This window comes from Polypterus senegalus, chromosome 1 (genome assembly GCF_016835505.1).
Source record: "Polypterus senegalus isolate Bchr_013 chromosome 1, ASM1683550v1, whole genome shotgun sequence".
NCBI classification, from domain to species: domain Eukaryota; kingdom Metazoa; phylum Chordata; class Cladistia; order Polypteriformes; family Polypteridae; genus Polypterus; species Polypterus senegalus.
In genome coordinates this window covers 49,962,823-49,989,307 of record NC_053154.1, presented here as the reverse complement: position 1 = coordinate 49,989,307, position 26,485 = coordinate 49,962,823, and the positions used below count along the sequence as shown (strand labels likewise).

Sequence of the window (26,485 nt, the reverse complement as noted above, 5' to 3'; positions counted from 1 at the left end):
ATAAAGCACACAGGAATCTGATTTTCATGGGTTTTGGAATTTTTTGCTGCACAATTACTTCAAGGAGTTTGCCATCGATGCACAAATACCCACTGCAGGTGAAGGTCCTCTGCATATGTCTTTTTTGGTGTTTCAGTATGGACAAGGATTCTTCTCTAAATAATGCAGAATGTCAGTGTGGATGGAGATATATTTATTCAAAAGCAAACTAAAACGTAGTTGTGTATACATAGCCTTAGATTATCATTATAGTACTGTATATTGCTTTAATTTCTTGCACTTGTTCAATCTTCTTTACCTTCTGAAAGTAAATATTTTTCCTGATTTGTCTTTGTAAAACACTGAAAAACATCATTATTTCATGATTATTTTAAAATAAAAATTTCTGATAAGCTTCTGATGCTTTAATCAAATGAGGTCAAAAACAATTATTGATTACATTTGTAAGATCCAGTTTTGTTGTTCATTCCTTGATGGATTTTCATAGTTTGATTAATTTAAGTCACTCATGACTATAACACATTCTTTAGAACATATTTTTTAGGTGGATTTGCATAAAATGTGAAAGCATGTGCCGTTTCCCATTAAACAACTCTGCGTCAAATAACTTGATTTGAATTCAAACAGAGTATGCAATACACATTTTTGAAAAAGTAAGAACTGCCGTCTCAATGACATTAGTGAATTTTTTAGTCTTCTATCCTAAAGCATTAAAACAGTTCATATGACCTAAAATTTTGATTAATTTTCTCTTTCAAGGAAAGCAAAAGTGAGTGGCAAATCCCTGTTGTGCTTGTCTCACAACCTGATGGTTCTGTTTGATTTTGTATTGATTTAGGAAGGCTGAATAAAATTTTGCACACCTGATGCCACTTGTCGATGACTTGTTGGAAAATCTCTGTCGGGCCTTGTATATTTCCACCCTAGAAATCATAAACTGTTATTGGCAAGTGCCCTTGGAGGAGCCCTGTTGTATACAGGCCATGTCATTACCTGATTTACGTGCCTACCTGATTTGCGCACGCAGGTATATTGAAAGCCTAACATGCCGTGTTTGTGCATGTGTTAAACAAATTGGGTAGCACCGTAAAGTGTGTGATGACACAGCTTTTCAATACGCACGCACACGCAGATCGGGCTGGCAATGGGGACCAGGTAGTGACACACACCGCATACCTTACCTGTCCATCGGCGTCTGCCTTCTGTGGGCCACTCCCTCTGGCCCAATCTGGGTCGATTCCAGGAACGAGACTCACATTCCTTGGTCCCGCCTCTGTACAGTCATTGGCGGGCACACAAGTCACACCGGCCAATCCCGTGCCTGTCAGCGGGTGGGACTTCCGGTCCGCGGCCATCTTGTCTCCCCTTCTCCGGGTGCGGTGGCATGCCTCCTGGCAGCCTCGCAGGTGCTGCGCGTTTTTGAGCTGCAGCGGCCCCGATTTCGCAGCCTCCTCTGCTGCCGCCCTCGCGCTGCCGACAGCCTGTGGACCCGCGTGCTCCTGCCACGGACACGGATCTGGATCGTCCCTGCCTGTTGAAAACAAGGTAAAGCCGACCCAATGCAGGTCCCCGTCTTACACCAGACGGAGCATCTTGCCGGCTACGCCACTGTGAAACTTGGCCCGGACACATACAGATGGACATCGTTTTCTTCACCCAACACACTTTTATTATATACAACTGTTTACACTATACGTTACGTGCACTCCCAGTGCCTCCAGCACCGATCCCCCAATGTCCAGGCCTCACAATCCGATCGCCTTTCTCCTGGCCGCCTCCAGTCCTCTCTCCAGCTCCGTCCTTCTTCCACCCGACTTCCGCTACTGAATGGAGGGAGGCGGCCCCTTATATAGGAACCCGGATGGGCTCCAGCTGCTTCTCAGCATTCCTCCACAGACATGCCCCAGTGTGGTGGAAGTGCCGACTGCGCGCCCGGAAGCCCTCCGGGTGTCCCCTGTCTTCTTCCCCCCAGCACTTCCTGGTGTGGCGGAAGTGCTGGGCTCCAGGTTTCTTCAGGCACTGGAGCGCCGCCTGGTGGTGGCCACGGGCCCCTACAGGGTTGGGCTTTCCAATGGCCCCCAATACAAACCCTCCTCCGGTCCGTTGGGCTTCACCCCCTGCCCAATGCCACTATATATATATATATATATATATATATATATATATATATATATAAAGTATGTAGTGTTTTTATTTTCCCACTCACGTAACAAATCATATAAAGTTTCCTTTCCGTTTCGATCTATTGTTGCAATTTCCCTCTTATGAGCAAATTGTGTTTGTTTAAAAGTATCTTTAGACATCAATTATTATTAATAAAATTGCCATTTGTCTTAAGGCATCAGGTTTACAAAACCTAATGTATCCAACAAGTTTTATAGAAATATATGGTCCTTTTTCAAAAAAAGAAAATAATTAACACTGTGTTGCATGGCATTGTGCTGATTGTCCCTGTCCTTTGTGCTGTGACTGTCCATTTGTTAAAATTCTTTAATTCGTTCTCAGTTGTTCAATCAGGTCAGATGCTGAAGAAATCAAGAGTATAAAGCTACCGGTTAAAATCCTCATTTATTCCAAAGGCTATTAATCTTACAAAGAAGTTTAACTTTATATCCACAGACTTAAATTAAGGAAGTGAGCTGTTATCACTTGAATCAATGTATTTAATCTGTTTTTTTTTTAAGTAACTGCTTGCTGCTATACTTCATATTTGTAATATATTTGTTCTTAGTGATGTGTTTTTAATGTTATTTCAAGGTGTCTCTGTTAAACCCGCTGAGAAACCAACTTACCTATTAATATAATAAAACTGAACTCAATTTAAAAGCTGTAAAATAAAATATTCTTCACTAACTGAGCAGAATTTAAACAGCATGAAATAGTTCAGTTTATGATGAACACCATGTAGACAGAGGGCGGTGACATTCTTTCTTACAAGTTTAATCAACATAACACACCGCTGTTTGTGTGCAGACTCGTCTCATGTCAATGGTTTTATTCACCCATATTGATACAGAGCCAGTTCATTTTTATAATTTTAAAAAAAGGAAATACAATACACTTATCATACATTTTTTATTGAAGAAATAAATAGTATGTTTAAAAATATCAAAAGTGAAAGATCTGTGAACAATGTTTCTCAAAAATAAAATGATACACACACCCATATTTAAATGTATATATACTGTATATATATTATGAGTAGAAAATTCAGTAATCATAAAGATGTATAAATGGTAAATGCATTTAACTAGAACACAACTACAATGAAAATGGCCAACAAGGGGAGGTGTTAAAAATTATTAGGGAAGGAGAATACAAATATATTTACAAATTTTTAGCTTAGTACTGTATTTAAAAAAAAAATGTTAGCCAAGGTTTAGAACACAGTAAAAGTGAATCATTAAATTTGTCAAAAAAGGAAAAATGCTATTTTAGCTTTATGAACAAGATGCTACTCAGAGTCAAAGAGCAATATTCCATAAAAAGTGTGTTCAGTTTAAACTGACATTTTTCTTGATCTGTCCCTTAACATTTGTTCACTAATAATATTTCAATATCACCTTTGCTTACAAGTGTAGCTCAAATTGCTCTACAAAAACATACAGTGTGACAGATAGAGGGCACTATTGTCCTCTTGAACCCTCGGACAATACATCAGACACCAGATAAAAGTCCAATAGTTGATTTTATTAAAGAAAATACGTGCACAAAACACCTTCCTCTCCACAATACTCATAAATCACAATAATACTCAATCAATAAACAATCCACCACTCTCAGACACGTTGCTACCCTTCCACCCAGCTCAGCTCAACACTCTGGTGTTTCCTCTCTGAGTCTTTTATAGACCCTGACCCGAAAAGTGTTTCCCATCCTTCAGTCCATGTGACTCCTTATCACTTCAGGGTCAGATAAAACTCCTTTTTCTTCAACCCGGAAGCACGTCATTCCTCTTGTCCATGTGACTCGGATGTACTTCCAAGGTGCAAGACAAATACTCTTTGTTCCTTACTGCAGCGTACTCTAGCAGTCTAGCGGCCCCCATGGTATCCAGCAGGGCTGTGAATAAACACTCCAATGTCCATGATGCCCTGCTAGAATTCGGGGCACCTCCATGCTGCAGAGAGGGCTCCATCTGGTGGCCGGTGGGTATTGGCTGGGATGAACGGCCGGCCATATATCACAACAGTTACAAAGAAAATTGAAGGCATTATAAAAGTAAATGAGAAGCAAATGGAGGAGTCCTTGTCCTTTGTAATAAATACACTGCCTGGTCAAATGGCCGGGGACAAAGACAAACTTGCAGCCTTCAGGGATACTGGAAATAATAAACCTCTGGAGGTCCCAAGCCAAAGCCCAAACAGCCTCCTCTGCGCATCCCAGCATACATAATTGTGGCCGTGTCACTCCAATCACAATTCCATTTCAGGATGTCTTGTGAACTTTTCTTCTGTCACAGGCAGTTGGAGTTGATGTAACTGATGATGGGGACACGGGGGGGCACCATTGCAATAAACTGGAAAAAGACAACTGAGAAAAACAGCAGAGGTTTGTGCCCAATGTGTACACAGTACCATTTCTAATCTATTACAACCAATGCAATAAATTAAGAAAAACCCAAATTAGAAAAGTGGGCTTGTTGAAGTATTTTGAAATGCTTGACATTTGTAGCCTGGCAGTTCTCTATTGGCAAAGCATTCCAGAGTACAGAAAGCTGCCGGTTTTTATGGTTGATCTTGGAATAAAAAGCAAAGCAACATTTGAGAAAAGAAATGTTGGGAGCAGACACTCCAAAACACAGGCAGGGTCTGAAACACTCAAAGCCTTCTAATTATTTAATAGAACCTTGAAATCAATTCTATGTGAGACAGATGGCCAGTGTAATGAGACCAAGACAGTTTTCACAAGAAAAAAAACCAAAAAGGCCAATACCTCTTGATCACTTGGCAAAGGCACAGCAGATGAGAGCAGAGATTGAGATGGAGGATTCTAGAAGTGCCGGGCAGGAGGGGCAGCCCGCTACTTCAACATGTCACACATCTCTCCGTCCTTCTTCTTTAACTGCTGCCACATAACACGACCAGACTCTTCTACTTCACTGTAACTGTTAGAAACATAAACACAGTAGATGCATAATGTTCACTCACGGAGTTCAAATATTAAGAAATTGTACCCTTACGTCTTGTTCTGCCTCCTTCCTTGGTACACCTGCAGATCAATTATTACCAAAGTAAACCATCACAATAAATAAAGGTCTGCTTAGAGTAAAGTCTAACTATTTTTAATATTTTTCTAAATTACAGTGTTTTTTGTTGGATGTTGAAAGAACCCCAACTTAATTGTCATTATATGTAGCATCATTTTTTTCCTTTTATATTACGCATACAGTAGACATTGTGCTACAATCTCTGTATATCTGAACATCTAATGTGATGTGTTCAGGTGTCGGTACTTATATGAAAACATCTTTGTTTTTCTCTCCTGCCTTAGTTTTGTTTTAAGTTAATATTAAGACTCGGCTCTTTTAAAGTTCCAACCACAAAAGCACAGTAACTTAACAAAATAAATGTTATTTTGCAAAACAGAACAACATCCCTGTTTAGTGACTGCTGGTACTGATGCACCTCAGTCTCTGTATTTGTGAGGATTCACATTCTGAGTCTTTCCTGTCTAAAATTAAAAAGCCTGTGTTAGTTACTGGACAGAGTGAGCAGACATACGATACAGCATTCAAGGCAACAAAATATTGCAGATCAAATACTAAATATAAGGAGGCTTTGCAGGAATTGTGCACAAATTACTTCTGAAACTGAAAGCCTCAGTAGTCTTACCTGTAGAAATAGCAAATCTAACATGAACTGCACATCATCTCGAACTGGGAATCTTAAAAGCAGAAGAAAACAACATTCAATTGTGTCTCAGAATTCGGGTACACTGGCATCTGTTGAGCCACATGGAGGGCTGGTTACCACCGGGCATCCTGTAGTGTCAAGAAAAAAAATACAATAAAGGGGCATTGTTTTTCTAACTGCAGCAATAAGAAATGTTATTTCTAAGAAGCAAGCCTTCTCCACTATATTCAGTTAAATGTATGTATTTGAACTTCTATAAGCTTATAACACGTGACAACAGCAGGTGCCCAGCCTGTCACTGTGCCACATCAGACGCATACCACACTTCTCTGATGGCTTTGGATATAAATTTTAAAATTGCCTGTTTTCAACCATGGAATTTTTTACTACTTAATAAGGATAAAGAAATCCATTAACATTTTGTAATGCTATTATCTGCATCCTGCTTTCTTGTAAGAACTTAGCTGTTGCTACTCTTGTATGTAATATAGCATTCATCATTATATTGTGTTAACTTTATTATGGAAAAACTATTGCATTGATGTAGTCTGATATCAACATAATAAAAAAATACCATCGAGTGTCAGACGTGCTCTCTTAATTCTATTCCTAATTCGACACCTCAATTACATTGTTTTGCTTAATTATTAGCATGCCGTTCGCTCTTTCAGATATAAAATGTGGACAAATGTTAAAAGAAATACACCACCAAATGCTAATAGGGTGTTACGAAATAAATGACATACATCCATTAACCCAAACACGGAAAATTGCTGTGATTTTTACGTTTAAACCACGAGATTACAAAGTATTACTACTAAAAATGAAAAACCCTTATTGCCTTTTCCATCAATATGATGTACTTACAGAAAGCTGTACATATCCATTATAAAGTTCACAGACACACATTGCATTTCATTTTGCTCCCTCTTCATTCGACTGGAGTTACATTTTTCTTCCAAGACGTTATAAAATTCAAAAGTTGCCATCTTTTCCAGTAAGAATTCCACTTACAGACGGAGATTAACGGCAACACAAAAATGACTCGCAAGTACAATTCAAACCTGACGACTGACGTGTGTCGTAAAACATTAGACATGCACAGAACAAATCGGGTAGCGTCATGAAATCAATTTTAATTAAGCAGAGATCGTGTGCGCGAGACAAATCGGATGGAAACTCGTGTCGCAAAGTAAAAAAAACGCAGATTGGGCAGGGTCGTAATAGTAAAGCTCTGCACATGTATGCGCATGCGCGTGCAAATCAGGTAGGCACTGCAGATTGGGTAACAACAGGCCACATTCACCACTCCAGACTGGCTATTTGGATTTACAAGGCTCCCTTTCGGTCTCTGTGGTGCACCATTGACCTTTTACTGTATGATGGACCAGATCCTGTGTCCCCATTCCACATACGCAGGAGCGTATCTAGATGATGTAGTCATTTTCAGTACCAACTGGAGATCACATTTCATCTGCCTGCAAGCAGTGCTTGACAGTTTGAGGCTGGCGGGCTTGACAGCTAACCCTAAGAATTTTAGACTGCGTATGCAGAAACCCATTATTTGGGATATTACATGGGGTATTGTTTGCTCAACCCTCGAATGGACAAGGTGGAGGAGGTGCTTGCGTATCCATGTCCTGAAACACAGACGCAGTTTCTTGCCTTCTTCAGGCTCTCAGGATACTACAGGTGGTTCATTCCCAATTTTTTGTGCATCGGGCTGCCCCTCTTGCTGACTTGACAAAGGGCAGAAAAACCATAATATTGTTTGAACCAATGCCTGTGACAGGGCCTTCTCAGACCTGAAAACCACTTTATCTGCATTCCCAGTTCTGTGAAATCTGGACTTTTTAAGGGAAATTATTCTGCAGACAAATGCAAGTGCTTTCAGTTTAGGAGAGGTGCTTTCACACTGTTTTGAGGGGGAAGAACACCCAATCACGTTTACACTAGTTACTTACCGCTCCAGTGGCTCTACCGACAGAAGGATATAAATGCCCAGCTCACACTGTGGTTTATTAGTTTACAGACATTCACTTTTGTTGTTCGCCACCATCCCAGGTCTGCACACATCAATGTGGACATTCTCTCATGCCCAAAGTGGAGTGGAGAAAGCTGGGCTGTGTGAGACTTCTGAACTCTTTGAGACCCTCAGTGACACTCCCCAATGGGATGACATGCAGAAGTGTGACTGCCGCAATGAGTAAACCGTTGATTTGCAGAGCCACAGAAACAACTACAAGCTGACTTTTGCCACACGCAAAGCGCCGATCACCTGATGGGTGATGTAGGGAACGTTATAACTTGGCCACTGACCTGGCCCCAACCCTGCCTATTTGCTGTGTCTGTGTATAGTAGAATGGTAGATCCTGCTACAATACAAAAAACACTTTGCTGTTCCTGTTTCAAGTTGAATAAAGCTTGTTTTGCTATAGTACTGAGACAGCCTCATCTTTGGGGTGTAAGACATCAACTCGCGCATCACAAAATGTATCTGCTGTATTTGTCAACATACTGTACTTCTGATGAATTCTGATATTTAAAAGTAAGTGCTAGAAATAATATTGATCTTCACAAGATGTGCCTGTTTTTTCAGTAGCAACAGGGCTGAATGTAGTCGTCTATTATGTTTTATACATGTATTCTGTCATCAAAGTTGCCAGCAAGCACTCTGTAGTTGGAATGGGAACAGGCTTGACCCTACAAAAAAAAGTGAAAAGCAGATGACATGTCACAATGCCATAAAGAACTTTAGTGTTTTAATTCAGTCTAATGAAGACAATGGTAGATCGACTTCACAATCACTGCTGTTGACACTTCTCTCTCTTTTTAAAGCCCTGCAGAGACAGTCAATGTGGCTTTTCTGATTGCTGTTGCTGCCCTACATGATGCTTTTGTCTTTTTTGCTGACTTGATTTTTGTATGTGTAGAGAAAACACATTTGAATTTCCACTTGTGTTACATGTGACTGTCTGAGTGGTACCTGAATCCTATTTTGTTTTTTTTTCCTATTTTTTGTTTGCTTTTTGTTATATTAATTCAAAATAAGTGGCTGTATCTATATGTTATTATTATATTAGTGGAATGCTATTGTATTGTTCTAGTTTAAACAAACTCTTAATAAAATTTAGCTATTGCTGATACCAAAGTTATGTAGTTATGTAAAAAATGATGAAAAAAATCGAAAATATTAGCTATGCGATGGCAGCTTCCACCTGCAGCTATAGACACGTCAGTATGTGAGCGTCTCTCCACGCTAGTGTTTAGATCTGTCAGTGCCATGCTGGCTGTGCATGGGCCCAAAAAGAAGAATCTTTTATCCTTTGTTATGGTTCTGCCTTTTTCCAGAAACTGCTCATAAGCTTTATGACCACAGACTTGGCAAGTCTTTAACTTGGGTTGTAACCCAAAACACAGTTCTCAACAAAACGTTGCCAGATGTCAGAAATTGCAACAAACCTGTCGTTTTTCACATGTTCTGCACGGATGTCGTTGTTCTCAAAGTGCAAATGCCACAGGATAGTCTGTTAGCGGTCACAGGACATTGTATATTTGATTGCCGGTACAACAAATAGTTCTGAGCAGACATCAACTACAGCAGCAACTGTGGTCATTGCTGCTCATGTGAAAAGAATTGAGATAAATGCCATCAACTCGGAGAGGGAGAGGCAAGTTCGTTTTGAACTGTGAACGTCACAGAGAATAAAACTGAGTAATACAAAAACGCACTAACTTTTACAAGTAGCCAAAATTTACACCGGGTGTTACAGACTCAAATCAAATGTATGTTTTTATTATAGTATTGTAATAATAATAGTAACTCACTGCTCAAAATGCGGAGTGCCCAGATTTGAACCTGAAACCTTTTGGTCATAAGGCAGCAGTTCTTACCTCCGCACCATCCAAGAGTGCATATCAACTTTCTGTCGACTGACATTTGAGCTTGAATTTTAAACTCATTGACAGCAACATGTGAATTGAATGATTATTTTTTTATTTGGTTATATTCTTGAATTAAAACACACATGTTAATTTGATATTTGGACTAAAGTCTTTTAACGTTATACACTTCACATCATTATTAGTACAGCATTGAAAACACTTCTGTTTTTAGGTACAGTATGTGTTCAGCATGTCTTACCACGTATTTCGTGTCACTGTACACTTACACAGGTATTTGTGGACACTGAACACACATGAAATGCATGTATTACAAATAACGATATATTATTCACCCTGTACAATTCTAGACACCTCACACCATGATAAAGAGACTTGAGCTGGGAGAAGTTTGCAACTGACTTGAGGTCCGTTTGGGGAGTTGGGCTGGTAATGAGATAGCAGGCTGCTTGTGCTGATTGACACATTTGCAAAACAAAAGACGCTGATGAGGAGAGGTGCGAAGGAATTTAAGGTGGCCCAGGTTTACGAGTTCTTTTGTAAGGCTTCAGGGCTTCTAGTGTTAATTTGCATTTTAAATGGAGTGGCACAACTGCCCAGCTTCATCTGGCTGACTATGACCATCAAAAAATTGTGTACAGTTTTGACTAAGAATCATTTAATTTAAATGATTTCTGATATTCAGTTTGATTCTCTTGCAAAACCCAAATGTATACAAAAAAAATTCCAAAAATCTATTAGTCTTTACTAAGAAAAAAAATTAGCAGTATACTGTGTCTCATTTATTGAAAAACAGTAAGCAAAATAAAATTATATGAAATTACAGTTATACATAAAGATAATAATCATTGCTGTTTGATATGCTGTGTATAACAAAAATAAAATTTTTCAGTAATTTGAATACTGTGATAATAGCCACTGTAATATTTATGAAAAGAATAATGTACATAATACAGAATTAAATGAAAACTGCAGTGGTTTCAGTGGCACTAGTTGGCACTATCACAGCCTTAGTGGTATGCATTATTTTGACGTATTCACTGTGTGGTTTATCAAAGGGCATATCTCTTGGCTCTATTAGTCATGCACAGAAGTGACCTGGACATCTGGCAATGGCATACAGGCCTTTTGCGTTCATTTCACAGAAAGGGAAGTCATACAGCTGAAACTAAGAAACCTAATTAACCAGATGGAAATGTGATTTTTCGCTTCTGGTCTGCAACTGAATATTTTTAAATTGTATTCATCTTTTACTACACTTATTTTTAATTACTCATAATGATCTGAATGACTTTGATATGTGGATTCTTTGCCCACAGTTCCAGGTGCTGAATTTGTTCTGCTATCTGTCTGTGTGCTTTTAAAATCCTAATCCAAATTCAAAATATGTCAGCTGTGTAAACTGGCCATTGCTTTGCTGATGTAAAAAAATCAACAAAATAAGTCTTATATACTGCTTTTTAAATATTTTTGCACTGTTTGTTTTAAAGCACTTTTTTGCATTTTGTTAATAACAGTAGCCTAGTAATTGTACTTGAGTTGTAAAACCACATTATATTGGCAGGTATGTTAGAATTATATTTGCAGGCAATGGAAAATGAAATGAGAAAGATAGGAGCAGTTGCTTACGGCAGGAGAATAAGCAAGCTTTGTGTGCCACTAATGACTCCCTCTGCCTTTTCGTATAAAATCAAATGTGTGCGTAGGGCATTTGTTGCATTCTGTAAAGGTAAGCATTTGTATCATGGCTCACATGTAATATTGCCTATGTAATGTGATTAAACTGTTATTTTTATCCATCAAAGAATAAAGACATATCCCTCTCAGGCAGTACCAAGCTGTGCACAATGCACTGATTGCTACAGAGAGGAAACATGTGTGTATATGTGTGTCTGTGAGAGAACATTTTCAGAAAGTGTCCTCAGTAACTGACTAAAACATGACTGTTGTTGCTGTGTACATGGGTATTTTGAATTTAAGTTGAAAAAAGGGTTAAGCAACAAAGGTCAGAATTTCACTTTTTATTTCTGTCCATGTTTTCTTTAATATTTAACTACCTATAAACCAGGTGAGTATTTAGAATGGGGCATTTGGCTAGCAGGTGTTTTTTGGATGGTGTTTGACATTGTACTGTTTATACACACATAACAAGCTAAGAATCTAGTATTGGATATTCCCTCTGGTGTCTGTTTTTGGAGTTGGTATGTTTAAACTATCCTGAACACTAAAGAACTGTTCATGATATAAAGGCAGTCCAGTTTCATAGTAAATGTCATTGCACAACTGTTCCTTGGTACAAAATGGCAAAATTGGTGTTTAATAAAAGTATATTGGAAATTCAGATCAGCAGTTTGAATAAAAGTGTTAATGGACAAAGGGAGGTTGTGCATTTAGAAGTGGACATCTAAAACAGTGCTCCATTGGAAGAAGTGTTTTTCTTTTAACAATCTTTGTGGGAGTATTAAGCAGTGTTCTCCCTAGCGTCTCTCTATACTCAAACATACACCCCCCCAAGGAGGGGTTACTTTGGGTAAGCTTGCAATACACAAGAATTCGAAAAGAAAGCTTGGTGGACCATAAAAAAAGTAAAACACACAGTGAGTCTTCTGCTGACCTTTTAGGAAAGTGTGTACTAGAGCAAACTGGAACTGGTCAAATTGAAAGATCTGTATCTGTGTTAAATAACTTACAGTGAGATGCCTTTGTGGGAGCTTTAAGATCCATGCATTGTTTGGCAAAAAATGAGTTGCCACATACAACGTTGTTTGAAGAGCTGTCAGAACACTGTAAAGAAATAGGTTGTTCCTTTTTACAACATCTCAGTGTTGGTAAAAATGCACATTACACCTCTGAAAGAATAATGCAAGAGCTGCTGGATGTCTTAGCATCAGAAGTAAAATCTAACATACTGAAAAATATACACACAGAAAAGTTTTTCAGTATTCTGTGTGATGAAACCACAGATATCTGAGATGTAAAACAATTAATTATTTACATTAAATATGTTTGCCAGGTCACTAAAGAGGTCAGAGTTAGTTTTGTATCAACCTGCAGTATGATTGATGGCAAAGCGGAGACTATAACCAACACACTGAGTGAGACTGTGGACACTCTAGGCTTGAAAACTGCTAATCTGGTTGGACTAGGGTCAGATTGAGCGGCTGTTATGATTGGGAAACAGAAAGGTGTGGCAAAAGTGATTAGAGATGAAACATCTGGGCTCTTGGTCAACTGCCAGCGTGTAAAAACACCGATTGGCCCTTGCAAGTGCCCAAGCAGCAGCTGCTTTACTTTATTTAACAAAACTGAACATCTTAAGGCAGCTGTTCTATTTCTTCCGAAATTCTTCAGTTAGGATGGCTGGTTTAACGGAAATTCAAAATATTCTGAACATTCCTCAGATTAAGCTGCAAATGGCCAGTGACACTAGATGGCTGTCTGATGACTTTGCAGTACAGTCACTACGACAGTGTACGAGTGATCTCCTTGGAGGGCCCAGATCCTGGGAACTTTGATTATGGGAAAGCTTCAGACAACTGGGCCTCTAGGAAGAATAAATATTTAACTAAAGACACCTTCTGCATGTGCAAATTGGCTTTGAAGAATATTTTTTACATTTTTCTTCATTAGGTTTCCTATACTTTTTTTCAATGTTTTTATTTTTCTTCCCGACAGCAATAATACTTGTGCTTGTTGGTTTATGTCATAACAATTGTTATTTAAAATTTTTGTTAAGGTTGTAGAATCCTGAATTGGATACTTCTTAAATTTAATAAAAATATTCTTTCACAAGTGTCAAACCTTAAAAAAGGAAGTCATATTGAGCTTTGGAAAATAATTAATAATAATTAACTAATAAAAATAGTGCACATTTAATTTTCCACACCACCAAATTTCCCCGTCCCGCCCCGCCTGGCTACTTTTTCTTGCCACCCGGCTGGAAAAAAATTCTGGGGAGAACATTGTTAAGCACTATATTATTTAAAAAAAAACAAAATGAACAGAACAATCATAAATAAATGAAAAAGACTTCTGAACTGCTACGGAAGACTGTGCCAAAGCCAGTAACACAACATGGCCTGTTTCTGGTCAATGAAGAAGAGACAGATGTGCATCTTCATAAACCAAGCACCTGTGGTGGAACATCTGACTCTGACCACAGCAAGTTTAAAAGGTTGTTTGGAAGCATGAGCTGATTACAGTGCGTTGCCGCTCCAACCACACAGTGAACCATCTGGATTGGGACCCAAGTGCAACGGTACAACAAGCGACACCTCAGTTTAAAATCAACTGTCTAAAACTCTTGCATGCGCACACCTAGTGCCTCCCTGGCACTGACACTATCTGGCTACATGATGCCACCAAAGTGGTATGTGAAAAGTTACTCGACTTGAGAAAGCTGGTAGTTGATCTGGGACTAGATATGGAGGTAATAAAAGCAATTAATATAAGACTGCAGAAAGATTTTAAGAATTTGTATTAGCAGGTGAAAGATCAGGAGGAATGCACAAGTAATCACTTTGAGGTAAGCTGAGAAATTCTGAAGAAATGGGAAAAAATACAGACAATAAAATGGGTGTGTATGTTTAGAGCTCAAGTCAAGGATGTAAAACATATGCTTATGACTTAACAAACAGAATAATAGAAATTATTAATACTTGGTTTAAGTTGAGAATGTTAAATACTCTGTAAAAAATATAGAATCTGAAGATAATGTATGACAAAAAAGGACAATGTTAAAATTGTGGGTCTACCAAAATCAGTAGAATCTCGTTATTCAGTGAAGTCTTTTCTGAAATCAGTTTCAGTGGTGCTTTTTTTTCCCTCCAACACATCATTCTTACTCAAGAACAGATAGTCTGCAATGCTCTATTAATTTATGTAGACATACAGTAAAGGTATTGTTATCCCTGATTATAATGTATCTTATTATATTTGTGTTTTGCAAGTTTCTGTGTCTTCATTATGTTGCAGTTTTAAAAGCCTTTTTGCCATTCATGTCACTGTTTTTTGATATTCGCTGAATGCCACTGTCTTTTGTAACATTTATATCATGTCATCTGTATTTTTTTTTTTTTTGATACTTTAACATTGGCCAATAAAAGACATTAAATAATTTTAGATTTCAGGAAGGCTGCCATGTTGTTTTGACTCCAGGGCCCATTGCCTTTTTATTGACATGAATAAGAGCTTTGTTCAAAACAAGGTTAATCCTCCAAAAGAGGCCAAAGAGCTGGCCGGAATTCTGCCTAAACTTTAGGAGTCAAACTTCACCCTGGCTCTTTATGCATTTTCTTGTTTTAGTGGGAGCAGGCTCCAAAAATGGGAAGTTGAAAGTGAGGAGTGTCTCTAACAATGCACATTTATTTCTGCTGTTTTTAGGCAATTCAAGTTTAAATTGATCAGGGTGCACTAACTGGCCAGCTGATCCACCACCCTCTGATATGGCATTTTGTTTCCTTCTGAAACCAGGTGAATCAGGGTGGTGCCATCGGCAGTTTAACAGCTGGGTCATTGGTGGTGTAATAATTGGTGTTCAAAAAGAAAGGGAGGGAAGACAGAATACAACCCTGAGGGGACCCTGTGCTCAGGGTCAGAGATCCAGATTGATATTCATGTATATTCACTGTCTAATGTCTGTTCCTTAGAATGTCAGGGATCCAGTGACCTGTGACATAGGCCACATTGATACTAAGACATTTGCTATCCTAAAGCTCTGGCATGATTGTATTAACTGCAGATGTTAAATCCTCAAATAAGATCCTGGCATAAGCAGCTGAAGAGTCTAAATACTGCAAGAAAGAGTGGAGAGCCATGTTCATTGTATCCTCAAATGACACATTAGCACAGTAAGAAAAAAGAAGTGGTTCAAAGAGAGAATTTATGAAAGATTTTAGATACTGAAGAATCAGACATTCAAATGGCTTCTTTTTAAAATGTAATAATTTAGATTGATAACAGTTTGCTTCTTAGGCACAGAAATAAATGTGGATTCTTTTTAGCAGACAGGGACCTTGCATTGAGCTGAAAAATTGGAGTGGGTATCTTAGGGTTATTCATGATATGATATCACAATATTTTGCCTCCGATAACGATAATATCTCGATAGTTACTCTTCTGCCATAATCTGTAAATAAAAAGACAGTTGTCTCTGATATCATCACAATAACTTATTTACCGAAAGAGAAATACTCAAACAATTCACCATCTTATATTTTATTAACTATAGCTTGAAGATGGTAATTGGCTAATTCTGGCAATTGTGAAAAGCAGCCTTTGACACCACTGTGGAATAAGTTTCTTGCATATCTTCAAAAGACAGGAAGGGGTGAGACTTAAATCTAGCCGAGGAGATGAATAAGGCGCTTTTCTCTTGTGTGGAGACAAATCTCTTCCATAAATCTCTGTGAATGGCATTTTGTTTTTGATGAGAAAGAGGAAAATCCTCAATGGTGTTTTTGACGGTGATTGTTGGGCTGTCTTCTTCACACATAATGTTCGTTATCACCAATATTGCGTTGAGGGCCTGCTTCACCTTCTCAGCATGCAAGATGTCTGGGTCACTCAGACTGCACACATCTGAGATTTTCTTCCTTACCTTTACAACAAGGTAGCATTCGTTACAAGCTACCATTTTAAGTTTTTCAAATCATTTAATTGCAAATGAATATGTACGGAGCCCCATTATTAATCTGTTCAAATATATTATTTTTATTACCGTAAGAACCATATGCCTTATGTTGCGCTTATTGTTTATTTGCAAGCCATCTTGATGAGGAGTCCTCAATTCTAAAGCACTTTTTAAAAATTATTCAAAACACTCACATATATCCCGATCTCCTCTCCCCATTTCATCCCACCCGAATCGTGCCATATGCCTTTCCAGCTCCATCTGCCCCCACCCCGCATGATAGATTCTTCTCAAAACTCAAGTTATTAGAAAGAATTATCGCAGCCACAGTACATCCGTTTTTCTCCCCATGAAACATTGAACAAAAGCTGCACGGTTTCTGGTAATCCTTATTGGCAGCATTTCATTTAAGAGAAACCTAGATATACAGTATGACAGTTGCATCCTCTACTATTGCTTGGATGGCTGCTAACGTGTGAACAGCCTTCTTTATGTGTCAGCTATTTAAGAATGACAACGCAGCATTTATGTAACAAAAGGTATACTCATGTATATTTTGGTTAGAATCTGTTTCTAGTTAGTTTGGTATTTGACTTTTTTATAATTTATTTTTTTATTTTATTTAATTTTATAATTTTAGTCTGATGGCTTTGATAAATAATTTTTGTTAGTTCACTGGTTCACTGGTTGATTCGTTTCCTGATCTTATTCACTATTAAAATATATATACAGTGGAACCGAAGCAATTTCCCCCATAGGATTGTATGTAAATACAATTAATCCGTTCCAGACTGTACAAACTGTATGTAAATATATATGTAAATATATGTAAAGGTTAAGCACAAATATAGTTAATTACACCATAGAATGCACAGTGTAATAGTAAACTAATGTAAAAACATTGAATAACACTGGCACAAAACACCCAGGCTCCCTGCTCAGCTACATGAGCTGGCTCACTCGCGCTTTCTCTCTGCAGCACACACCCTCCCCCTCTGTCAGCAGCACTCTCTCTCTCTCTCACTCTGTCTGTCTCTCTCTCTCTCTCTCTCTCTCATAACAGAAAGGAACATTTGAACAAATCCGAACTTTAATTTAAAAACCAACCGCAAGCAACCAAAAAAAGTAACATTGCAGGAGTTCATGCTAATAGCCTTACAGCCTGATCGCTGTAAACACTGTTTTTTAAAATGAGTTTTAAGCACAGCAGAAAAAAACTAACATTTGAAAAAAGAGAAAAGTAACATTGCAACAATTCACGCTACGAACTGAGGAGGTTACAGCACAAACTGAAAGGGAAACTGGCTTGTTCGTATATTGAGTGTGTGGTCGTGAACCGAGGCAAAAGTTTGGCAAACTTTTTGGTCGTGAACCGAGTTGTATGTGTACCGAGGTGTTCGTGAACCGAGGTTCCACTGTATATACAGTGCATCTGGAAAGTATTCACAGCGCATCACTTTTTCCACATTTTGTTATGTTACAGCCTTATTCCAAAATGGATTAAATTCATTTTTTTCCTCAGAATTCTACACACAACACCCCATAATGACAACATAAAAAAAGTTTACTTGAGGTTTTTGCAAATTTACTAAAAATAAAAAAACTGAGAAATCATGGTGGATTGCTGCAGAGATGGTTGTCCTTCTGGAATGTTATCCTCTCTCCACAGAGGACCTCTGGAGCACTGACAGAGTAACCATCGGGTTCTTGGTCACCTCCCTGGCTAAGGCCCTTCTCCCCTAATCGCTCAGTGTAGATGGCCGGCCAGCTCTAGGAAGAGTCCTGGTGGTTTCGAACTTCTTCCACTTACAGATGATGGAGGCCACTGTGCTCATTGGGATCTTCAAAGCAGCAGAAATTTTTTTGTAACCTTCCCCAGATTTGTGCCTCGAGACAATCCTGTCTCGGAGGTCTACAGACAATTCCTTTGACTTCATGCTTGGTTTGTGCTCTGACATGAACTGTCAACTGTGGGACCTTCTATAGACAGGTGTGTGCCTTTCCAAACCACGTCCAATCAACTGAATTTACCACAGGTGGACTCCAATTAAGCTGCACAAACATCTCAAGGATGATCAGGGGAAACAGAATGCACCTGAGCTCAATTTTGAGCTTCATGGCAAAGGTTGTGAATACTTATGTACACGTGATTTCTCATTTTTTTTATTTTTAATAAATTTGCCAAAACCTCAAGTAAACTTTTTTTCACGTTATCATTATGGGGTGTTGTGTGTAGAATTCTGAGGAAAAAAATGAATTTAATCCGTTTTGGAATAAGGCTGTGACATAAAATGTGGAAAAAGTGATGCGCTGTGAATACTTTCCGGATGCACTGTATGATTCATTAATTGGGTATGTTTTCCAGTCTGTCCATAACAAGGACCGTTTTCGTCTTATTTTGGAGCTCAAATCATTATTCCCCCCAGATCTGACTCAGTACTTACTAAATAATCTTTTACTGCTTACTGATGAGTACATTATAAAGTTCATCTTCCCATGAAATTATATTTTTTAGAGACCAATGTTTCTTCACAAATTTTTATGGGAATACTCTGGGAAACACAAGTCAGTTTTAAGAGGACAAATTATCTTTACTAATAAAAGGCAAAGCCCTCACTGACTCACTCACTCACTCACTCACTCACTCACTGACTCATCACTAATTCTCCAACTTCCCGTGTAGGTAGAAGGCTGACCCCATCTTCACGAAATTTGGTAGGTGGCGTCCCTGCGCTAACCAAAACTAATGTATGTAAATTTGGCAGGCTCATTCCTTACAGCTTACTTGCAAAAGTTAAGCAGGTTTCATTTCAAAATTCTACGCGTAACGGTCATAACGGTCAACAACGTCCGCCATGTTGAACTTTCTTATTCATGGCCCCATCTTCACGAAATTTGGTAGGTGGCTTCCCTGCGCTAACCGAAACCAATGTACGTACTTATTTCGGTGGTCACTAATTCTCCAACTTCCCGTGTAGGTAGAAGGCTGAAATTTGGTACTTATTTCGGTGGTATGATGCCACTGTCGGCCGCCATATTGAACTTTTCAATGGTCTTTGTTACTTATGGGCCCATCTTTGAAAATGAGTGTGTTCCAAATAACAATCTATTTTTTCCACTCTAAAACTCCACTTCACTCCCAGATAATCAATCAAGGCATGAGCTGGGAGAAGTTCATGCATGTTCTAAGTCAGTAGAGGGATGGAATAGCCGGCTGCTTGCAGCTTGTGCTTATCAGCACATTTAGATGACAAAAGACGCTGGCGGAGAGGTGAGAACGGTTTTAAGAAGTGATTTAATGTGGGATGGATCTACGAGTTTTTTCGTAGGCTCTGGTAATTCTAGTGTTAAAGTGTGAAGGTAAACTAACCCTCAGCAGCCACCAGCCTCACTGAGACATGACTTTTCCTTTTCTGTAATAAGAATACAAAACAGAGTAAAGAAAAATTAAGATTTATTTCACACAACCTCCCTTCTCCAGCTGACAAGTACAATTTACAAAAAATTCCATGGAGTTCATAGTCTCCCAAATATGCTTTAATGCTTTCAGTAAACAAAGACTTCACATAGAAAAAATGTGTTTTTGTTCACCCCAGTAATTTGAAACTTATTATGACTTGTAACTAGTGCTGCCAGGATGCCCACTTGTTACATATAATTTATCCCAGTAAATTTAGAGCATGCATTCTTGACATGGTATATTTAACGCAAGGGTGCCCTTGAAAAGCTATACTAAGTGCGTTAATTTTCTTCTGGCCTGTTTAACGTAGCAAAAGGATGTCCATAATTGATCAACCCAAGTGTGGAAAGTTGTGTTATATGTTATAATAATTAGCACAGGGGGAATTCCTCAAGTATGCCACAGTAGTTGCAGAGTCATTTTTATAATTTTATCAGCAGGGGTACCTGGCCCTTCCTGAGGTGGAATACAGTGCAGGTATGGTTACTAAATAAATTTCCACAGGGAGAATAATTTTGTCTGTTTGTTTTTGTATGTGCTGTGTTATTTTACAGTGCTTTTGTAGGATCAGACAATCCCATAATCCTCTAGGGAAACAAAGTTTAAAAAAATGATGTCTGTTATATATCGTAGATTCAAGATGCCCTACATTTTTTGTTTCTAGAAAGTAAAAGTAAAACGCTCAGTCTATATTAATTGTTCAACTCTGAAACACACACAAGAAAGTGAACAGTATAACCCAGGTTCCATTGCCATGGTCTAACGTATTTTCTTTTCTACTAAATAAGGCTTACTCTACTCATATTCATGATGAAAATGGATAGATACTATATACATCAGAAAGTGATTTGCCACATTCATCATGAATGACGCATACAAAGTTGACCTGAATTTTAGTTAATTTTCATTACATTACAGTATTTTTTATAGTCCCGACAGTTTCCCCATATGACGCGAGTCTAGAAATCTTGTTACTCTGAAGTACATTCAGCAGATACAGTGGAACCTCGGGTCACAACCGTAATTCATTCCAAAACTCTGGTCGCAACCCGATTTAGTCATGACCTGAAGTAATTTCCCTCATAGGATTGTATGTAAATACAATTAATCCGTTTCGGACCTACGAGCTGTATGTAAATATATATTTTTTAAAGATTTTTAAGCACAAAAATTGTTAATTAAACCTTAGAATATACAGTGTAATAGTAAACTAAATATAAAAACATTGAATAACATTGAGAAAATCTTGAACAGAGAAAACTAACATTGCAAGAGTTCACGCTACAGCCTTGCTGTAAACACTATTTTTTAAATGAGTTTTAAGCACAGGGTAAAAAATGAACATTTGAAAAATACGTAATTTATACAAAAACTAACCATAAACAACCAAGAAAAGTAACATTGCAGGAGTTCACGCTATAGCCTTACAACCGATCGCTGTAAACACTTTTTTTTAATGAGTTTTAAGCACAGGGGAAAAAATGAAAATTTGAAAAATCCTTAATTTATACAAAAACTGACCATAAACAACCAAGAAAACTAACCTTGCATGAGTCAAGTTCTGGCATGAAGGAAGTGAGGAGGAACTGGGTGGAGAGGAGATTACATTTTCGAGGTAAAGTCCCTTTGCGTGATGCACGTCTAACTGAGAACAATGTACTGTACTGGGAGAGACTGAACATGTGTGTAAATCACTGGTGCGTTTGAACCGGAAGGGAAACGAAATAGAGCACAAAGAGTTCACAACGAATGCACAGAAAGAGACTAAACATGTGCGGAAATCATCAGCACATACAAACCGGAAGGGAAACTGGCTTGTTCGTCAAGTGTGTGGTCATGAACAGATGCAAAAGTTTGATGAACTTTTTGGTCGTAACCCAAATTGTACATGTTTCGAGACATTCGTGAACCGAGGTTAAATTGTACTTTCCTTACAACGAAGTGCCCAAAAGACCTTGAAATGCCTGAATGAATCATCCACAGAGCAGTTAGTTCTGTGGCTGCAGCTCAGTTGTGCACAACGATACCCCAAACAAACATTGTAATTTTTTTTTTCTTTCTTCGAACTTTTCTCGTACTTTTTTTTTTTTTGCTGTTTTTGTTTTTAGTGGTTTTCAGTGATACCTTTTGCTTATTGCTCGTCAACATTTGAAAAACATCCATTGGAATTTAATTTATTGTCACCCTCCTATAGAAATGGCAGACACGAAAAAACGATAACAGTTCATATTAGAAAAAAAACCTACATTTTTGCAGCTCTTGATTGTGGCAAAAAAAAAAAAAGACGTCAGTGAATTCGGAATTTTGCCATCGACGCTGTCAACTTTCATGAAAGACCGAGCAAAAAAAGAAGAAAAATCTCGGGTTGCAAACGTTTGTGAACTGCTGCATTTGAAGACGTCGAAAAAGCAGTTTTTATGTGGTTCAGTGATGCTCATTCAAGAAACATTCCTATTAATGCACTCATTCAAGAAAATGTGAGATTTGTTAACTCCCTTGGGACCTCCCCCAACTAGACAGCACACCGAAGAGCGTCCCAAAGTCTGATCTCCGTGTCTATGGAAGACTGTTTATCTGTTGCCGGTGCAACAGCAGGCTCAAAGCTATGCTGTGTCTCTCAGCTATGCTGTGTCTCTCTGCCAAAGCAAACAGAAAAGATATCTGTGAATAATGCAAAGTACTTTGTAAATGCAGATAACCAGTTTACTTGGTCACTGATCTGGCCACGACCCTGCCTAAGTGCTGTGTCTTTGTATAGCAGAGTGGCAGATCACGCTACAATAAATAAGTGTGCCGTTCCTGTTTCAAGCTGAATAAAGCTGGTTTTGCTAAAGTACTGAGACTAAGCCTCATGTTTTGGGGTGTAAGACAGGGACTCATTGCGCAACCCCAGCCTGATGTTGCCCTGCCCCGGCAACAGACAAACAATCTTCCACCTACGCTGCAATTGCGCTTCTGGACGCACTTCTGCGTGTTGTTCCTATTGGGTGGGGAGTGAGGGTGGGTCTCTAAAGAGTTCAGAAAACTCACAATATGAAGAAGAAAAGGATGATTCGGCTCCTGATTGATAACTGTGCTGCCCACAACATGCTTCTACGTTTAGATAATGTTTGCATTGAATTTCTCCCACCCAATTGCACAGCAGTGCTTCAGCCATTGGATTTGGGCATCATTTGCACCCTGAAAGTGTATTGTAGCAGGGAAATGCTGATAAAAATTGTCAGCATAACTCGTAGGCAGGAGGAGATTAAAATTAACACGAAAGAAGCTATTGAAATGTTTGCAAATGCCTGGACACAAGTTAAAGAAAGCACTATAGTAACAAATATAGAATCTCATTACAACAAAATTTTTGTTACAACAAAATATTTTTTAGGTTCCTGGGAGTTCGTTGTAATGGAATTTTACCTGTATATTAATTTAAGTTTAGTTTAAGTTTTTTTAAGTGCTTAGACTTTTTGATACAAAAAAAAAAATTAAAGCATATCTCAGATAAAGGTTTTTAGTTCAAGTCTTTAGGCCAGATTCAATAAGCAAGCAAAGGACATTTTATTATTTAACTAGCAAAATACCCACGCTTCGCAGCGGCAAAGTACTGCTTTAAAATTTTTATTAAGAAGAAAAGTAAACTATTTAAACAGTGGGAAACTATACCAATAATTATTTGTTAAGGATCTCTTTGTATGCCACGTTGTCAGTTCGACTCTCCGGTTGTAATATGACCAAGCTGTGCGCTGAGCTTACTCTTGAGCATGCAATATACAGTTGGCCATGTGAAAAGCAATCTTGCCTCAAATCTCACAGCTTGGATTGCTGCTGTCATAATTGGTTTGAGTTTCATGGTTTGTTTCAATTACGTTAGTATTTGCAGGACTTGTTGTGTTGTAGTGACATTCAGCATCTGTTAAGTGTAGCAAGCATACAACTGGTTTCATCGATAACTTCGCATCCAGCTTTTGAGAGTTTAAACATTCATAAACATCAAAGTGTCCACTACTGAAATCGTCACCTGTGAATCTAAGATGTTTAAAAGGCATTGGCGGTTGTCGAAAGGTGTAAAATATTTGGCCATTTCGGTACACTTGAAAGCGACAACCGAACAATTCAGCGGCAGCCACCAACTCACATGCAGAACCATAGGTGAAGGGCTTAAGCATTTCACTCTTATAGTGCTCCTGTGTAGTATAATTATCTCCTGTACCGTCATCAGTCCACACATTGAACCTGTCCCACTCATTCAATACATAAGACACAATGTTCCTCCGGATATGAAGAGTGAGCCTGATATGGCCTTGCAATATGTAACACAGAGAATGGAAAAGACAGGCGCCATCTCCGGGCATGGAAACCACTCGGTAAGTGACAGTTCTTTGATCGATGGTGATCACCTCGATAGACATGTTAATGGGGGTACGGTTGGAACGATAAAGGGAATGTTCGCGAACAATGTAAACTAAGTCTAAAATACCTAAACAATAACTATAATCATAATAAACGAACAATAAAACAACGGAGAAGCCGTGGATTAAGTAAAAAGGCTGCAGTTATCAGCAGGGAGATGTCAATACCGTGGCAAAACAAGGAAGGGAATGAAGAGTCAGTAGCAACAGAAGGCCTTATATAGGCAGGCAGCCAACAATGTGGGAGGCGTGGGGATGGGGGATCCAACGCTGCCTCACATGGCAACCGAGCTGCAGGGTATGGACGTATATATGTACATAAGTAGGATTTAATTAGCGTTGAGAACCCGCGTAGCACATTTTTTTGAAGATGGGCCCATAGGTAACAAAGACCATTGGAAAGTTCAATATGGCGGCCGGCATTTGCGTAATAACACCGAAATAAGTACGTACATCGGTTTCAGTTAGCACAGGAAAGCTGCCTACCAAATTTCGTGAAAATGGGGCCATAAATAAGAAAGTTTAACATGTCAGACGTTGTCGACCGTTATGACCGTTACACGTAGAATTTCGAAATGAAACCTGCTTAGCTTTTGTAAGTAAGCTGTAAGAAATGACCCTGCCAAATTTCAGCCTTCTTCCTACACATGAAGTTGGAGAATTAGTGATGAGTGAGTAAGTCAGTCAGTGAGGGCTTTGCCTTTTATTAGTATAGATTAATAAGAACTTCACATTTCATGAATAAAGCTTTTGATGCAAAAATTCTGTCAAAAACCACTGACTTGAAACCTTATTTTGGCCTTGAAATATGCCCTTTTGTATTGATTGTAATTTACTGTTTATTAATAGTTCAGTTTGATGTAAGGATGGAAAGAAACAGTATTGTTTTGTTTATGCTAACACACATTTTTTTCTGGTCAGCACAGAATAAATGCTATAGTCAGGAAATTAAACAGCATGCAGTTAAAAATTACAAACCTACATCTAATGGTGCTCAAGACGTACATAAAAAATGTACTACTAAACATTCAACCCATAAATAATTGGCTAGTCATACTGTGCTGTAAGTTATTTGAAATTAAATAAATATGTGATTTACCTGTTTATAAAGTATTTTTTGTGTGGTTTCTATGTATATGTGGCTTTTCATACATCTAGACTTCTGATCCTTCTTCTCGTGATCTGTATATTATCTATGTGATCAATTCAGTTTATTTTTGCATGGCAGTTTTCATTTAGTGCAGGGTTAGTGCGCATATCTATTTTGTCTTCTGTCTCCACTACTGAAGTTAGCGTAATTTAATTGTAAATTGTGCTGTACTGTATGAGCTCATTAGTTTGTTTATTGTTACTTTTTGACCCTCACAGTTTTCTACCACAAAAGTGTAACTCACACAGTACTAATTCTAAAATTCTTTCTTAAACAGAAATGTATGAGATTCAATCCAGATGCCACAGTGTGGGTTGCTAAGCAGAGGATTCTATGTACTCTGAACCAGAGTTTAAAGGATGTCCTCAACTATGGTCTCTTTCAACCTGCTAGCAATGGCCGAGATGGAAAGTTCTTGGATGAAGAACGGCTGCTTAGAGAATACCCCCAGCCAGTTAACAAGGGAGTTCCTTCTCTGGAGGTAGTGGAATTCTTAGCCTAAAGACAATAAAACACTTTATTGTTGTAAGATCATTTTGTTTTAAATAAGCTTAACAGTTTAATAAGTACATATTGATTCACTTTCAGAAACCACTTATTTTGGTAAAATATCTCAAGAGGCCATTTATCACCTTGAGGACAGCAGGCATAAGGCAGGACACAATCACTGATAGGACACTACTCCATTGCAGAAAACAATCACTCATATACCTACATTAAACCATCAGTTGTAAGTTTAGAGTTACTGGCTTATCTAACATACATATTTCACAATGTTCAATTGCACAGACTAGGTAGAGAAGACCCACACAGTCAAACAAAGAATAGATAGATAGATAGATAGATAGATAGATAGATAGATAGATAGATAGATAGATAGATAGATAGATAGATAGATAGATAGATAGATAGATAGATAGATAGATAGATAGATACTTTATTAATCCCAAGGGAAAATTCACACATATATATATACAGTAAATATATAAATCCACTAAGCTGGTATTTGTAACCAGAAGTTTTCAGTTCTGTCTCCCCTTCCTCATAAAAATGTGCAACGGGCAAGAAGTTCTCCCAGTTCCTGTC

The 26,485-nt window shown here is 38.3% G+C and overlaps 1 protein-coding gene across 3 annotated transcripts in view; it reads left to right on the top strand.

The window, feature by feature from the left end:
- The window catches only part of shank2b (SH3 and multiple ankyrin repeat domains 2b), a 1,055,424-nt gene that overhangs the window by 248,525 nt on the left and 780,414 nt on the right, over nt 1-26,485 (top strand). For all 3 annotated transcript variants that reach the window (XM_039749058.1, XM_039749068.1, XM_039749076.1), the window contains exon 5: nt 25,677-25,880. In XM_039749058.1, the coding sequence (XP_039604992.1) occupies nt 25,677-25,880 (204 nt within the window). The remainder of the gene's footprint in view (nt 1-25,676; nt 25,881-26,485) is intronic.